The 18218-nt window shown below is 40.7% G+C and overlaps 1 protein-coding gene and 2 long non-coding RNA genes across 3 annotated transcripts in view; 2 read left to right on the forward strand and 1 right to left on the reverse strand.

Annotated features, from left to right (window-relative positions):
- LOC134299174 (uncharacterized) lies at positions 1-9334 on the forward strand. The gene is made up of 2 exons (XR_010006333.1): positions 1-939; positions 1324-9334. It is a non-coding gene; the product is annotated as an uncharacterized LOC134299174 (long non-coding RNA).
- Positions 4712-11768, reverse strand: ripply2 (ripply transcriptional repressor 2). Its single transcript, XM_008121723.2, has 4 exons — positions 11405-11768; positions 10356-10431; positions 7536-7600; positions 4712-5007 (listed from the first exon to the last, which is right to left on the reverse strand). The coding sequence occupies exons 1-4, from the start codon at positions 11485-11487 to the stop codon at positions 4842-4844; spliced, it is 390 nt and encodes a 129-aa protein (XP_008119930.1). The 5' UTR covers positions 11488-11768; the 3' UTR covers positions 4712-4841.
- The window catches only part of LOC134299176 (uncharacterized), a 27199-nt gene continuing 20226 nt past the window's right edge, over positions 11246-18218 (forward strand). The window contains exon 1 of the long non-coding RNA XR_010006336.1: positions 11246-11316. This is a non-coding gene — a long non-coding RNA (uncharacterized LOC134299176). The remainder of the gene's footprint in view (positions 11317-18218) is intronic.

Raw genomic sequence — 18218 nt, forward strand, 5'->3', positions numbered from 1 at the left:
CCTTGAGGTTGATTGACAGTGACTCCATCAACACTGCTGTGAAATGGCCATCAAAGAGATGCAGGGGAATTGGATTTCGCTCAGGCCCCTTCTACAAGCTGTATAAAATCCACATTTAACTCAGATTATATGGCGGTGTCGAGTCAAAGCAGATATTGTGGTTATATGGCTGTGTGGAAGGGCCTTCAGATAAATTCCTCAGGCTGTTTGTCTTATATGGGCCCTTCCACACAGGTTTTATTCATATGTCTTTCTCACCAAGTTTTAATTTAGTGTTCATGTGGCCTGCCCTGATTTTTATTGCTTTTTCTGAATTTTGGATTGTAATGTATGTTATTATTTATTGTATTGTTAAATTGTGTTATGATACGTTGTTTTATATTTTGTCATATTGTATGGTTTTGGGCATGGCCCCATGTAAGCCGCCCCGAGTCCCCGTTGGGGAGATGGTGGCGGGGTATAAATAAAGTTTTATTATTATTATTATTATATAACCCAGAATATCAAAGCAGAAAATCCCAAAATATCTGCTTTGAACAGGGGCCCCTTCTACACAACTGAATAAAATCCCACATTTTCTGCTTTGAACTGGAATATATGGAAGTGTGGACTCGAATAACCCAGTTCAAAGCATATATTGTGGATTATCTGCCTTGATATTCTAGGTTGTATGGCTGTGTGGAAGGGCCCATATAAGACAAACAGCCTGAGGAAATTATCTGAGGGCCCTTCCACACAGCCATATGTAACCCAAAATATCAAGGCAGATAATCCACAATGTCTGCTTTGAATTGTGTTATCTGAGCCCACACTGCCATATATTCCAGCTCAATGTGGATTTTATACAGCTGTGTGGAAGGGGCCTATGTCTCCCTGCATGAGAATCTGTTTTAAACCAATGGATTTCAGAGCTGTTTGCAACTATGGGCACGGGACATGGTAATATGTTAAGGTGCATCTACATACTGTAGAGATTATTGTAGTTTAGCTGCCATGGCTCAATGCTATGGAATGATGGGATTTGTAGTTTGGTGAGGTTGCAGCATTCTGACAGAGAAAACTACAACTCACAGGATTCCATAGCGTCGAGCCATGGCACTTAAAGTGGTGTCAAACTGGATTAATTCTACAGTGTAGATGTGCCCTGAGTTAGTGAAAGCATGCTTTTCCCTCAGTTAACTCGTTCATAATTTTTGCCAACTTGATCACATTCTGATGACATCTGGCCCACAATCTTTCTGGTTAACTTATGGCAAATGTTGGAGGGTATGTGTTTATGACTACTAGTCCTCTCAAAATTAACACCTTGATATATTTCCACAGGTTTCTGCGCCCTGGACTTCTTGGACTACTTCCCTCTCCAGATTCATAGAATTGGAAGAGATCCCAAGGGTCATCTAATCCAAACTTCTTCTATGCAGGAGGCACTTCTATGCACAATGGAAACGCTCTCGAGAGATGTCCCTCCAACTTCTACAGGGTGTGCTTTAAAATGGTAGATCTAGTTTCAAAAATGTACTGTACTGTATTACACAATGGCAGCATGTTGCTGTCACACAAAAAGTGCTGAATGGTTTACTGCATCGTCAAGTTTTACTAACCATTTAGAGCCAGAAACAAAGCTAGAATCTTCACCCACCCCACGCCGGACCAACTTTAAATGCTGGCATGGTTCGGTGGGCAATGACAGAGGATGATGGGAGTTATAGTTCATCCACAATCAAAGAGCACTGTGAACTCCATCAACCATGGATCAGGACAAAACTTGGTCAAATCATTCCAATAATCTGGACCAAAAAAACCTCTATGGGCCTTTCCACACAGCAAATAACCAAGAATATCAAGACAGGAAATCCAACAATATCTGCTTTGAACTGGAATATATGGCAGTGTGGACTCAGATAACCCAGTTCAAAGCAGATATTGTGGGATTTTCTGCCTTAATATTCTCAGTTATATGGCTGTGTGGAAGGGCCCTTTGTTCTACCCTTTCAAGTAGTAAGTTTCATTTGTAGGCGGTTCATGGTTGCAGAGATACAGTGACTTCAGATTAGGTCCATCTTTTTGAAACACCCTGTATTTAAAAGCACCACCCTCTAAAGCAGTCTATTCTACTGTCAAACTGTTCTTGGGAGTTTTTTTAATGTACAATATGTCCTCCTCTTTTGTAATGTTAATGTTCTGTGTTCTAGTCTCTGGAATAGAAAGCATCACCAGTCTCTGGAAAATTTCAGCTTCTCAATATCTTCCTTGAGTTACACTATATAACATGATTTTTGTTCCTGGGTTATAAATGTCATTTCCCAATTGGTTCTTTCATAAAAATATGAAAAACATTTAGTAAACTGCAAAAAAATTGTTTTTGCGGGACATCCTGCAGCACATTTTGCTATAGATTTTCAATGAATATTTCATCCATTCTCAACCAATTCAACCGTTTGTGGCAGGCACAAAAATGAAGCTTCTGGAGTATAACAGTTATCTTCAAAGTAAATAAATACTGCACAATTAAACAGGAAATAATGCTTTCAAACCAGGAACAGATTTTTTTTTCAAATGTTCATAGAATCATAGAATAGTAGAGTTGGAAGAGACCTCATGGGCCATCCAGTCCAACCCCCTGCCAAGAAGCAGGAAGTCGCATTCAAAGCACCCCCGACAGATGGCCATCCAAATTTTGTTACATAGTGTAATGGGGCCCAGAAGTGAATACAGTTTTTAGTTTGACCAAAGCAAAATCATAGTCCAGCACTCAAACACTGGCTGTCACTGGGACCTTGAATATGCCTAATTTTCAACAGAGAGATACAACCAGTATACTGACCAAATTGGTTCTCTGCACATTTGCTTTTACAAAATGACACCTCACGGAACTAGTTAAGGCAGCAGCACAGCAGAGGGCACACCATACTAATTTTATACACTTCAGCAGGACATTTGGATATCAGGAATTTAATTAATGACTTAAAGGTAATTAAAACTGCACTCCTGCTGTTCCTGGGAATCCCAGGCTTTCTTTAAAAAAAAACAAAAAACATTTCCCTTGGAGAATAGGAGGATAAGCCCACTCTGAGAGAGTGAAAAGCAAGTCCTTTCCAAATCCCACAGAGAAGCTGATTTAGATCATTTCTCTCCTGCTGATTTCAATGGAAGGTTTGTTTGTTTGTTTTGAAAGCAATTTGTTGGTTTTAAAGGCAGGGGAACAGAAATGTGGTTTCTCTTTAGGACTGGCAGGACAGCGGAAGCTCTGATAATGCTGTACTGAGACACAGGAAGACTTTCTGCTGAGCAAACAGATTTTATGTAACACTCCAGATTTCTCTGTATGACAATACCACCCAACAGAACTTCCTGACAATAAGAGCTGTTCAAAGGAGGGATTTGCTGCCTGGGAGTGTGGTAGAATCTTATTATCTGGGGTATTTTAAGTAGGGGTTAGATGGCCATCTGTCAGGAGTGCTTTGATTGTGTATTTCTCAAAGAAACAAGGACCAAAGACAATTGGACAGGCAGCCCTTGGAGTCTCTTACAACTCTGTGATTAATGCTTTGTCATTTAGCCCACAGATTTATCTTCAAAATCAATGAGGTATAATCCTCACATGCAGAAAAAAGTAATTAGGTTTCATTATTGGTCTCTGTTAATTATATATTTAGGATTGCACTTTACTTTACACATTTCTGATATTTAAAAAATGGGGAAGTGGGAAGAAAGGAGTCTTGGTGCACCTCTAAAACAGATTTCTCCCATGCATTAATCTAGTTTATCAAATAAAATAATTTACATTTTGAACTTTAACCCCCGTGGCACAGTGGGTTAAACCGCTGAGCTACTGAACCTGATGACTGAAAGGTTGGTGGTTCAATCTGGGGCGTGGGGTGAGCTCCCACTATTAGCCCCAGCTTCTGCCATTCTAGCAGTTCGAAATAGGCAAATGTGAGTAGATCAATATGTACTACTCCAGTGGTAAAATAACACTGCTCCATGCAGTCATGCTGGCTACATGACATTGGAGGTGTCTACGGACAATGCTGGCTGTTTGGCTTAGAAATGGAGATGAGCACCAACTCCCAGAGCTGGACACTGGGATACCTTTACTTTTACCTAAGGGAATTTCAGTACTATGCTAGGCAACCACAAACCTGAACATCCGTTTCACTATGGGACTTATTCCTTCTGGCTGTTACAGCTTTACCATTAGTTCTATACTTCTCAAATCATAACAAGGAAAATTGATATATGATTACATATATGTTCACAGGGGAAAGGGGGTACTTTTAGACTCTGTTTTCTAAAGGCCATTTTTAGAATGTGATCAGATTTTTCACTTTATATGTAATGTTGACAATATAAGCATTTCTTCTTCATCCTAAGTGTAAACTCTCATATCTTATCATTTCAAGCCTTGAAAAAATCAGAATACCAAAATCCAAAAAAAGATCTACATGAGAGTCAGTTCTGTTGAAAGTGCTAGGAGAGGTTTCACATATATCAGGATATAAGAAGGTACAAAAAAAAAAACTCAGATTTCCTTAGATGGAAGAAAAACAAACTAAATATATAACCAGTCCATTCCATCTTTCTCATCTTCATTCATCTCTCCACCACTACAACTGTATTTCTGTTTCATTGCGTTACTAGCAAAACAATATTATTAGTTTAAAAATTATATATGGGATGTACAAGATGCATAAATGACTCAAAACTGGTATTATGAAAATAAAAAATGTTTGGAACTTTAATTGCAAATAATTTACATATAAATTAGCTTAAAATATTATAGAAAACTGAGCTTGAGATTAAATTAATGAATATAAACAGTAACAGTAGTCCTTGTGCAATCAACAATCCACCGCTGCTTCTGAACCATGGTCCAACTCATCATGCTCTTCCTCGCTCTCTGAATCTTCATAAAAGGAAAGTGTGGCTTGGACAGGAAAGTTTCTCAGAAGTGCTTCCGCTTCGTGATACAAGTAATCAAAGCACCTTGATTTGGGCCAGAATAATCTAAGACAAAGAAATGAAATGTATTGTTCATTTAAACTACAAAAAATATTGGAATCACTCACTCTGGTTCAAGTTATGAGTTCAAGACAACTCATTCAATTGGAGTGGGAAGGTGTGGGACAATTTGCCCTCAGATATTTTGGACAATTCCATAATGACTTGAGATTGAACTCACTTTGGTGAGATTCAAGTACAAAATATTTGGAAGTCCAAAGCTTCCACTTCAACCTAGGGTGCATCTACATCAGTGGTTCTCAACTTGTGGGTCCCCAGAAGTGTTGGTCTTCAACTCCCAGAAATCCTAACAGTTGGCAAAATGTCTGGGATTTCTGGGAGTTGTAGGCCTAAACATCTGGGGACCCACAGGTTGAGAACCACTGATCTACACTGTCAAATTAATGCAGTTTGGCCTCATTTTAATTGCCATGGCTAATGCTATGGAATCCTGGGAATTGGAGTTTGGTGATGTACCAGCACTCTTAGGCAGAGAGCACTAAAGACCTTATAAAATTGCAACTCACATGATTCATTAACACTGAGCCATGGCAGTTAATGTAGTGCTGAACTGCATTAATTCTGCCATGTAGATGCACCCACAGAGTTAAAAGGAAATAGATTTTTCCCCTTTTTATGTTTAAAAAATGTTCAGTGAAGAAGTAAAAACTGCAAACATATATGGTTATGCCTTTTTTATTGCATGGGAAGCTTTGCTACAAACTACAAAGAAAATGCAGGTTATACTTTCTTTATTATAACAAAGCACCAAATAGTAAACCATACTTTTATCCAACTGTAATCAGAGCCATTTGGTAACTAAGGATACTCATGGTGAAATTGTATAGTGTGTTCTAAAAATACAGAGTTACTTTATGTATCAACTAGTTTTAGTAACAACCCATCTTTGGTACAGTAGAGTCTCACTAATCCAAGCCTCGCTTATCCAAGCCTCTGGATAATCCAAGCCATTTTTGTAGTCAATGTTTCCAATATATCATGATATTTTGGTGCTAAATTCATAAATACAGTAATTACAACATAACATTACTGCGTATTGAACTACTTTTTCTGTCAAATTTGTTGTATAACATGAAGTTTTGGTGCTTAATTTGTAAAATCATAATCTAATTTGATGTTTAATAGGCTTTTCCTTGATCAGTCCTTATAATCCAAGATATTCGCTTATCCAAGCTTCTGCCGGCCCGTTTAGCTTGGATTAGTGAGACTCTACTGTAATTTAGATGTTTCTGTAAGGCAAAAACATAGAGGCAATTCCCAGGTCACAAACAAAATAGGTTCTTTAGGTTTGTTCTTAAGCTGAATTTGTTAAGTTGGAACAGGTACATTTTAAGTGTAACTCCAGCCGTGTGTGTGTGTGTGTGTGTGTGTGTGTGTGTGTGTGTGTGTGTGTACAGTATAAGCTTTAGATAGCATAGGGAAGGGTTAACCCCCTGTAGTGTTTATTTTGCTGTCTGTGCCCCTGTCCAGAAGATTTCACCTCACTTTCTGTCCCTGCAATGCTTTGGCTTGTTGTGGATTGGTGCTAAACCTTCAGTGGAGACACCTTTTCCCCATAATAATTATTCTCCCAGGAGTGAATTTCCCTTCCAAGGGGCAGATCTCTCTCTCTTCCTGTTGTCTTACCCCCATTCTTAAGTGTTAGTCCTTTGTAAGTCAGATATTTGTAACCTGGAGTCTGCCTATACATATGTGTATGTGTGTGTATTTACACACACACACATATATCACTGCATGGAGCATTCCAAATCGCCCTCTCCAGTTTGTGTCATGTAAAATGAGGGCCCTTCCAGACAGACCCTATATTCCAAGATCTGATTCCAGGTTTTCTGCTTTAAATTGGAATATATGAGTCCACACTGCCAGATAATCTGGGATAAACAAAAAACCTGGGATCAGATCCTAGCATATAGGGCCTGTCTGGAAGCACCCTGAGCAATTACCACTTTCAGGCACATATAGGATTAGGAAGCAAAATACTTTCATATGAAAAGACCAAATCTGGCCAAGTTTCAATTGCTATAGTTCAAGTTGGTCTGTCCCCAAGAAGACATCTATATTGCAGAATTAATGCAGTTTGCCACCACTTTAACTGCAATAGTTCGATGCTATGTAATCATGGCATTGTAGTATTACCAAGGCCACCCACATTATCTGCTTTGAACTGGATTATATGACAGTGTGGACTCAGATAACCCAGTTCAAAGCTGATGTGGATTATGTATCTGCCTTGATATTCTGGGTTATATGGCTATGTGGAAGGGCCCAAAGTCTCTAACCTCTGACCAAGAGTGGTATAGATTTGAAATATTTTTCCAAATAAAGATATAACAACTAGTGTTTGCCCCTTTTTGCCAGTTTTCATCTACATATAATATATCTTGAAATTAAATATGCAAAGATACCCTCTTCTAAATATCCTCATTTACTGGACTCCCCTCACCCCACACATTAATTAATGGCACAGAAGCAATACCTAGGAAAAATAGGGAAGATATTTTAAAAAATCTTACCTGACTGGGTGTGTATAGTGTGTGAGTTTTGCTGAGTCTTCCATAGTCTCAGAAGAATCGCCCAACTAAAGAATGTGAGGTGGAAACATAGATCATAGATCAATGATGAACGATATTGATTGAACAATGTTCAAATGCAATACATGTGAAATCCATCACTTTGGAACTTACATATTCACAAATAACATTGAAAAAGATCTGATTTTATTTTAGATCACTCCTAAATATCTTAAGGAGCCTCCGGTGGCTCTTTGTGTTAAAGCGCTGAGCTGCTGAACTTGCAGACCAAAAGGTCCCAGGTTCAAATCCGGGGAGCGGAGTGAACGCCCGCTGTTAGCTCCAGCTTCTGCCAACCTAGCAGTTTGAAAACATGCAAATGTGAGTAGATCAATAGGTACCGCTCCGGCGGGAAGGTAACGGCGCTCCATGCAGTCATGCTGGCCACATGACCTTGGAGGTGTCTACGGACAACGCTGGCTCTTCGGCTTAGAAATGGAGATGAGCACCAACCCCCAGAGTCGGACATGACTGGACTTAACGTCAGGCGAAACCTTTACCTTTAAATATCTCAAAGGAACCAGATCCCGTCAGAACTTGGAATCTATTAGTACCTGGATGGGAGACCTCCAATGAGTAGTAGGCTATATTTCAGGAATGGACAAAACCACTCCGAGTATGTCTTGCCTAAGAAAATCCTATGAAATTCATGATGTTGCCCAAAGTAGACATGTGAATGCTCACAAATATAAAGAGAGAGAGTATTTTGCAGCCTGAGGCCCCTTCTACACTGCCATATAATCCAGTTTCTAAACCAAGATGATCTGCTTTGAACTAGTTTATATAGCAGTGTAGGCTCATATAATCTAGTTCAAAACAGGTAATCTAGATTCAGAAACTGGATTATATGGCAGTGTAGATCCAGCCCGATATTATCTCCCTTGCACTCAAGGTGCAGTGTGTCTAAAGATGGTCAAGTTATTTCTGCACAACGAGAAAAAGAAATCCCACTAGCATCTCTCATCTCCCCCAAATGTCAAAATATGATGATGTCAACAATAATGACACTAATAACTAGATAATGATTTATTACATTTTCATGACATCTCTCCAAAACGGACTGCCTTTAGCTGTCAGCTTACTTTGCCTGAAGATAGAATTGCCATGATGTTAACCCTAGATCTGAGACTCAAATTTCATGAAAAATGCAAGAAATGTAAAGTGATTTAGGTATCACTGACAAAGTCAATTTTGTCTTCATAAGAGACTAAATATCTCAACTTTAATGAAGCTCATGCTGATGATGATATGCTTGCTAATAATGATGCTCTAAAAGTGTGACAGTGATACCTTTATTTGTTTTGTTCCTTCAAATTATTTCTAATTTATGGTGTCTCTAAAGCAAACCTTCTCGGTGGTGGCTCCCCGGCTGTGGAACACCCCCCCCCCCCAGAGACATACGACAAGCCCCCAACCCTTAGCTTCAGAAGAGCCCTTAAAACATGGCTATGTGCTCCGGCTTTCAATGAATAAATGGCAAAGATGATATGGACTGATTTTGGCTATAGCATAAGGCTTCTTGGATGACTGGATCTAACCTTTGTTTAAATCTTTTATATTTTATATTTTTATATTGTATTTCTAATTTTTAACTGTTTTATGTACTGTGTGGTTTTAACTGTGTATAGGCATCAAATTGTTGCCATTATTGTATGCCGCTCTGAGTCCCCTCGGGTGAGAAGGGCGGGATATAATACTGGAAATAAATAATAGTAATAATAATAAAAATAATAATAAACCTATTAAGGCCTTTTCCTGGCAAGATTTGTTCTGAGAGAGTTTCCCTTTGCCTTCCTTTGAGGCCGAGAGTGTGTGACCTGCCTAAGGCAACCTAGTGGCTATCCTTTGGAGCGGGGGCTCTGATAGCATTTACTATTATTAATATAGAGACAGATCCATGGAGCATACTGGAAGAATTGTCTTTGCTGATGTTTTGGAGTTATAGAAGTGTTGGAAGATACCCCCAAGGACCATCCAGTCCAACCCAATCCTGGTATGCAGAAAGACACAATCAAGGCCCTCCTAACAGATGGCTATTCAAGCCTCTGCTTATAAACCTTCACAGAAAGAGACTCCACAATCTGCATATTGCACTGTCAAACAGCTCTTACCATCAGAAAGTTTCTCCTAAAGTTTCTCTTTTCCAGCAATTTGAATCCATTATGTGTCTAAGGGTGCATCTATACTGTAGAATTAACACAGTTTGATACCACTTGCAGGAGTTACAGTTAAGTGAAGCACCAGCAGAAAAAGGCAGAAAAAGCTCAAGACTTTGCAAACCTGGAATCACAAAGTTGGAAGAGACCCTATGGGCCATTTAGTCCAACCCCATTATGCCATGCAGGAACACAGAATCAAAGCATCCCCAACAGATGGCCATCCAGTCCCTGCTTAAACACCTCCACAGAAAAGGAGACTGCATCACGCACTGACACAGCAGCATATTCTGCTGTAAAACAGCTCTTACTGTCAAAAAGTTCTTCCTAATGTTTATGTGGGATATTTCCTCCCTGCAATCTCACCCCATTGCTACATTGTGTCATAGTTTCCATAGCAGCAGAATACAAGCTTGCTCCCTCCTCAGTGTGACATCCTTTCACATATTTAAACATGCCAACAATCCCCAATGTCAACCTTTTCTTCTCCAAGCTCGACACATCCCGAGCTCCCTAAAACACTCCTTTTAAATAAAATATCCATTGCATAGGAGGAATCTGCCAAGGAGGGATGAGAGCAAAACAAACCCACGTGGGACTCACTCACCGTTGGATGGTTTGCCTGGTGCTGCCTTTCTGCCTCTTTCTGGGTTGGAATCCAAGGCCTCCAGTACCTTTCGGACCTGCAGAATAAAAGATTATGATGATGATTTATTTATTCCGTGCCAAAAGCAAGTATAAAACTGATAAAATAGAGGGAACACAAATGGCTAGATAATTTTAGACCAAAACAGGCAACAGCGACCATTGTAGCTTTAAAACAGTTCTTCCTCTGTGCATGATGTGGAGTTGAGTTTTCTGGGCTGTGGCCATGTTCCAGAAGCATTCTCTCCTGACGTTTCACCCGCATCTATGGCAGGCATCCTCAGAGGTTGTGAGGTCTCTTAGAAACTAGTCAAGTGGGGCTTATATATCTGTGGAAGGTCCAGGATGGGAGAAAGAACTGTGAATGTTGCAATTGGCCACCTTGATTAGCATTGAATAGCCTTGCAGATGCCGAGTTGTTTGTTCTGCTCCACAGTCACACAAGGTGGATGATGATGATGATGATAATAAAAAGCAGCAGGGGAGAGAGGTTGTTGCTTTTAAGAGTCATTAATTAGTTGAGTGGATTGGGAAGGAAAGGAAACAAATGCCCAACCATCCTCAGCTTTCAAGCTTTCCCTATGGCAGGGGGTGCATCTTAATGGCAGAGTTAATACGGTTTGACCCCACTTGAACTACCATGGCTCAGTGCTATGAAATCAGGAGAGTTGTACCGGGTGCCCATAAAGTCTCTTTACCATTTAAATCGGGCATGGGCAAACTTGGGCCCTCCAGGTGTTTTGGACTACAACTCCCACAATTCCTAACAGCCGGTAGGTTGTAGTCCAAAACACCTGGAGGGCCCAAGTTTGCCCATGCCCGATTTAAATGGTAAAGAGACTTTCTGGGCACCCTGTACTTTGGTGAAGCACTCACACTCTGACACAGGAAGCTCAAGACTTCATAAACCTGCCTGGAGCCAGGTCAGTTCAAACGGGACCCAACTGCGTGAAATATACAATGCAGATGCACCCAAGGGCTGGGCGTTGGGGGAGCAAAGCAAGAGATTACCTGGGTACTTCTGTGCATGGGATGCGGGGCTTGCATGCTCCAAGATGGGGAGGGCTGCGGGGGCCAAGCGGCGAGCTCTCCATGCTGTGCGTCAAGATCTCTCCCTTTCTCTGTGTGTCCTCGCTTTCCTTCCCGGCTTGTGCTGCTGGGCCGCCTCCTCTGCCTCCTCTTATAAGGAGGGCTCCGGCGCCGTCCCTCGTTTGCCGGAGAGGTAAACAAAACGGCGGCGCGTGAAAGGGTCAACAGGGAGCGTGGGCGCGTGGGGCGCGCGCTCCAAATGGTCCCAGGACAGGTTTGGCTCCAGGGTGCGAAGAAGAGCAATGCCCCAGGCACATGGCCCGCCCGGGGATCCACCCCCCCCCCCCCCCCCCCCCAGGCATGAGAAGGAGAAGGAAAAGACAAATACGAGACAGTCCCAGGATAGGAACACCCCGCTTACAAATGACTCATCCTTAAAAAAAGGGGTGAGGAAACAGGAAGCGAGAAGAATCTATCACTAAAAGATAGGGTCCCTTCCACACAGCTGAATAAAATCCCACATTATCTGCTTTCAGTTGGGATATATGGCAGCGTGGACTCAGATAATCCAGGGCCCTTCCACACAGCCCTATAACCCAGAAAATCTCACATTATCTGCTTTGAACTGGGATATATGACAGTGTGGACTCTGATAACCCACTTCAAAGCAGATACTGTGGGGTTTTCTACCTTGATATTCTGGGATATAGGGTTGTGTGGAAGGGCCCGCCCTAGGAAAAATTATTATGGGGAAAAGGTGTCTCAATTGAAACCAATATTTGTTTCCACAACAAACCATCCCAATTGTCAAAAGGACAGAAAATAGGAGAAATCTTCTGAACAAGTGCAAGACATCAAAACAAACCCTATATGAGAGGCTCACCCTTCCCTGTGCTAAGTAAAGCTAAAGGCATACTCGGAGTGGTTTTGTCCATTCCTGAAATATAGCCTACTACTCATTGGAGGTCTCCCATCCAGGTACTAACCTGCATAGATTCCAAGTTCTGACGGGACCTGGTTCCTTTAAGATATTTAAAGGTAAAGGTTTCCCCTGATGTTAAGTCCAGTCGTGACCGACTCTGGGGGTTGGTGCTCATCTCCATTTCTAAGCCGAAGAGCTGGCGTTGTCCATAGACACCTCCAAGGTCATGTGGCCAGCATGACTGCATGGAGCACCGTTACCTTCCCGCCAGAGCGGTACCTATTGATCTACTCACATTGGCATGTTTTTGAACTGCTAGGTTGGCAGGAGTTGGGGCTAACAGCGGGCGCTCATTCCACTCCCGGGATTTGAACCTGCGACCTTTTGGTCCACAAGTTCAGCAACTCAGCGCTTTAACACACTCTGCCACCAGGAGCCCCTGTGCTACCCAAAGCTAAAAGATACACATTGTTGGCTGGAGTTACCCTTAAAATGTACCTGTTCCAACTTACATAAACATTCAATTTAAGAAGAAACCTCTAACAACCTATCTTTATTTGATTTGATTTGATTTGTTGTTGTTTATTCATTCAGTTGCTTCCGACTCTTCATGACCTCATGGACCAGTCCATGCCAGAGCTTCCTGTTGGCCGTCGCCGTCCCCAGTTCCTTCAAGGTCAAGCCAGTCTCTTCAAGGATACCATCCATCCATCTCGCCCTTGGTCGGCCTCTCTTCCTTTTTCTTTCCATTTTCCCCAGCATCATGAGCTTTCCTGTCTTCTCATGATGTAGCCGAAATACATCTTTACCTCTAATATCCTTCCCTCCAGTGAGCAACCAGGCATTATTTCCTGGAGGATGGACTGGTTGGATCTTCTTGCGGTCCAAGGCACTCTCAGGATTTTCCTCCAGCACCAAAGTTCAAAAGCGTCCATCTTCCTTCACTCAGCCTTCCTTATGGTCCAGCTCTCGCATCCATAGGTTACTATGGGGAATACCATTGCTTTCACTATGCTGACCTTTGTTGCCAGTGTGATGTCTCTGCTCTTCACTATTTTATCAAAGTTGGTCATTGCTCTCCTCCCAAGAAGTAAACACCTTCTGATTATTTTGTTTACTGTATTTATATGGAGCTCCTGGTGGCGCAGCAGATTAATGTTTGTGCATATTTATAATTATTTTATGTCCCGGCATGGAATGCATGCCATATATATGTTGTGCTCTGCCCTAAGTCCCCCTTGAGGTTGTAAATAAATAAATAAATAAATAGCTGCACTGTGGAACCTGCTGACCAAAGGGTCGGCAGTTCAAATCCGGAGAGTGGGGTGAGCTTCCACAGTTAGCCCCAGCTTCTGCCAACCTAGTAGTTCGAAAACATGCAAATATGAGTAGATCAACTGGATCCACTCCAGCAGGAAGGTCACAGCTCTCCATGCAGTCATGCTGGCCAGCGGCCACATGACTTTGGAAGTGTCTATGGACAATGGCGACTTTTTGGCTTAGAAATGGAGATGAGCACCACCCCCTAGAGGGGGACATGGCTAGACTTTACCTTATTTTACTGTATTTATATATCACTTTTCTCACCTCTAGGGGAGACTCAAAGCCGTTTACAACATAATACAGTAGAGTCTCGCTTATCCAACTTTCACTCATCCAACATTTTGTATTATCCAACGCAGTCTGCTTTCACAGGACTGAACTTTTTACATATTTAACTTCTGACAATGTTATCACTGTAAGTTCATTTTATGCAATTCTCTCTTTATTTGTAGTTATTTTTTCAGTAGTCAATGTTTTTGTTGTCAATTTTTTTAGTACATTGCAATGTTTTGGTACTCAATTTGTAAATGCAGGAATTACTGCATAAGGTTACCGTGCATTGAACCATGTATTGAACTGCATTTTCTGTCAATTTGTTGTAAAACATGTTTTGGTGCTTAATTTGTAAAATCATAATATAATTTGACGTTGAATAGGCTTTTCCTTACTCCCTCCTTATTATCCAACATTTTCACTCACCCAATGTTCTACTGGCCTGTTTATGTTGGATAAGTGAGACTCTACTGTAATGGCAAAATTCAATGCCAACATATATCTAAAATCATATATCTAAAAAAATAATGGTATAACTATGCATTAAAACAATAGAGCCATTAAAACAAAAGATATAAACAACATTTAGACATTAAAAATGGAATTAAAACAGTGTGAACATTAAAATCACATGATCCAAAATCGTATACCAGGGCTGTTTCAATTGTCAATTGCACACATTCCCTATTTATTTCTTGCACTGCATTACTTTACTTGTTTACGATCTTGTTTGTGACTTGAGGACTGCCTGTATCAGGGGCTCCTTCTACACTGCCATATAATCCAGATTATCAAAGCAGATCATTCACATCTGCTTTGAACTGGGTTACATGAGGCCCCTTCCACATAGAAGTATAAAGCCCCACATTTTCTGCTTTGAACTGGATTATATGGCAGCATGGACTCAGATAACCCAGTTCAAAGCAGATATTGTGGATTCTCTGCCCTGATATTCTGTGGGCCCTTTCACACAGCCATATAACCCAGAATATCGAGGCAGAGAATCCACAATATCTTCTTTGAACTCGGTTATCTGAGTCCACACTGCCATATAATCCAGTTCAATGTGGATTTTATACAGCTGTGTAGAAGGAGCCTTGATGTTTTGACGCATATACACTGTAGAATTAATGCCATTTGGCCCCACTTTAACGGCCTTGGCTTAATGTTTCAAGATCATGGGGGATGTAGTTTGGTGAGGCACCAGCACTCTTTGGCAGAGAAGGCTAAAAGACCCAGTAAAACTACAACTCCCATGATCCCATAGCACTGAGCTGTGGCAGTTCAAATACAGTAGAGCCTCACTTATCCAACATTCGTTTATCCAACGTTCTGGATTATCCAACGCATTTTTGTAGTCAATGTTTTCAATACATCGTGATATTTTGGTGCTAAATTCGTAAATACAGTAATTACTACGTAGCATTACTGCATATTGAACTACTTTTAGTGTCAAATTTGTTGTATAACATGATTTTTGGTGCTAAATTTGTAAAATCATAACGTAATTTGGTGTTTAATAAGCTTCTCCTTAATCTCTCCTTATTATCCAACATATTCACTTATCCAACGTTCTGCCGGCCCGTTTATGTTGGATAAGTGAGACTCTACTGTAGTGTCAAACTACATTAATTTAGCAGTATGAATGCATCCATAGAGGAATTTTAAATTTGTTTTCAAAGATAGATCAATTATACCAATTTGGTTTGCTGCCTGAAGCAAAGAAAACACATTGACACCTTCCTGTTGAATGTCAAAAGCCAACTACACCAGGAGTACATCCATAATTAGCTCAATGCTAAGACAGTTAAAGTGGTACAAACGCATGGGAGTTTTAACTTGATGAGGCCTCAGCACCGTTTGGCAGAGAAGGCCAAAGACCTTGCAGAAGTATGTCTCCCATTGAGCCATGGCAGTTAAATTGGTGCCAAAACTGAATTAATTCTCCAGTGTAGGTGCACCCTTGGATAGATCAGTTTTCAATAGTCTTCAAAGTTAGATTTCTTAACCATTCTATTATATTTTGCAATGTTTGTTAGTTCAGGATTTTGACATGTTTCTATTGTTTAGGCTGTTTCAACTTTCCAAACCTATTTCAATCTGTTCAGTTGTTTGACAAAAATTTAATTTATTGAAATTATTTTTATCTTTGTGTACACATTCCGCCAGTGCCAGATTTGTGCACAAAGATCTGTAGATGGTGTAACCAATTTTTTTTAAAAATAAAAGTCAACCTTTAGGGCCTCAGCTTATGACGGGTTGCTGCTACATACAACAGAAGTTACTGATTTTCAAAATGTACATACTTGTTAGGATAAAAGTTAATGTTAGTTTGCCTCTGATACCGTTAAAAGCCTTGGGTCGTCTTTGGGAAAACAGCAGAACAAAAATTCAGAGGAAAGTTCTCCCCCATCCAAAACAGGATGAATTCCTTACCCTACATGTTTTAAACTAGTGTTTGTTTAAAAACAAAAACAAAAAAAACTTTTCTACTGTTTCATATGGCTGTAATTCTTTTAAATTATTTAGTGTGCATATTCTTTAATTATTTTTGGAAGCTGCCATAGTAGAATGGCAGTATACAAATGCAACAAATAAATAGTATACTCTGGTTGGGTGAAAATCTCTTCTCTTTTATTAGAATTCACTTTGGTAGCCTTGATCTAACCCAAAAGTGACAGCCACTCACTTGCTTTCTCTGACTTACATAACAGGGAGAAATAGAGCTTCGTGAAATAATTCTACCAACACAGTGATGAGACTTAACGGCAATTCCCTAAGCACACTTGGCCAGTGGTTTTATTTTTAAATATATATATATATATAGGGGACAAATCTGATAGAGCCAGAAATATCAAGGAGCTAAGCTAAATCATACCAGTAGTATCTATGGAAGCTCCTTGGTTGGCACTGTGTTGCTTAGGCCACTTCCACACAGCTGAATAAAATATCACATTTTTGCCTTGAGCTGGAATATATGACAGTGTGGACTCGGATAACTCACTTCAAAGCAGATATTGTGAGATTTTCTGCCTTGATATTCTGAGTTATATGGCTGTGTGGAGGGACCCTTAGATCAAGAGTTGATCTCCTTTCAGCTATTTTTTCACATTCGACTCCTGAATAATTTGACCATCCTTTTTCTGGCCCATAGAAGAACGTGTGAAAGTGTCCCAGAGCAGTAAATGCCTTCGGGTCTCCCATCAGTTTAAGGCAACTCCGGACCCTTCTACACAGCCATATATCCAAGAATATCAAGACAGAAAATCCCACAATAACTGCTTTGAACAGGGTTATCTGAGGCCACACTGCCATATCAAAGCAGTTCAAAACAGAAAATACGGGATTTTATTCAGCTGTGTGGAAGGGGCCTCTGTGGATTTATGGGGTTTTCTTAAATAAGGAATACTCAAAGGTGGATTTGCCTCTAAAATATAGCCTAGTTTGCTTTTAAAATAGGTTGCATTGTGTCACAAAAGTGTATATACTTTGTATATATGCATGTTGTAATATCAAAAATAGGAGCCCCTGGTGGCGTAGTGGATTAAAGCCTTGTGACTTGAAGGTTGGGTTGCTGACCTGAAGGCTGCCAGGTTCGGATCCCACCCGGGGAGAGCGCGGATGAGCTCCCACTATCAGCTCCAGCTGCATGCGGGGACATGAGAGAAGCCTCCCACAAGGATGGTAAAAACATCCTGGCGTCCCCTGGGCAACGTTCTTGCAGACGGCCAATTCTCTCACACCAGAAGGGACTCAGGTTGCTCCTGACACGAATATATATATATATATCTATATATATAAAAGGATAAAGTTGCGGGCGCAGTGACTATAACAACAAAACTAAACATCCCAGAAATACGAAACTTGGCAACACAATGCAAAAGCCTTGCCTCCCGGTTACAACAACACAACCACACCACAAAACCACAATCCTGACCCACAAAACTCATAACAACACATCATGACTATAACAACACAACTAAATGCCCTAGAAATACAAAATTTGGCAACACAACGCAAAAGCCTTGCCTCTCAGTTGTAACAACACAATCACACCACAAAACCACACTGGACCCATAAAACTCACAACAACGCCTCGTGACTATAACAACACAACTAAACACCCCAGAAATACGAAACTTGGCGACACAATGCAAAAGCCTTCCCACCCGGTTGTAACAACACAACCACACCAAAAAACCACAATCCGGACCCATAAAACTCACAACAATGCATCGTGACTACAACAACACAACTAAACGCCCCAGAAATACGAAA

This window comes from Anolis carolinensis, chromosome 1 (genome assembly GCF_035594765.1).
Source record: "Anolis carolinensis isolate JA03-04 chromosome 1, rAnoCar3.1.pri, whole genome shotgun sequence".
NCBI classification, from domain to species: Eukaryota; Metazoa; Chordata; class Lepidosauria; order Squamata; family Dactyloidae; genus Anolis; species Anolis carolinensis.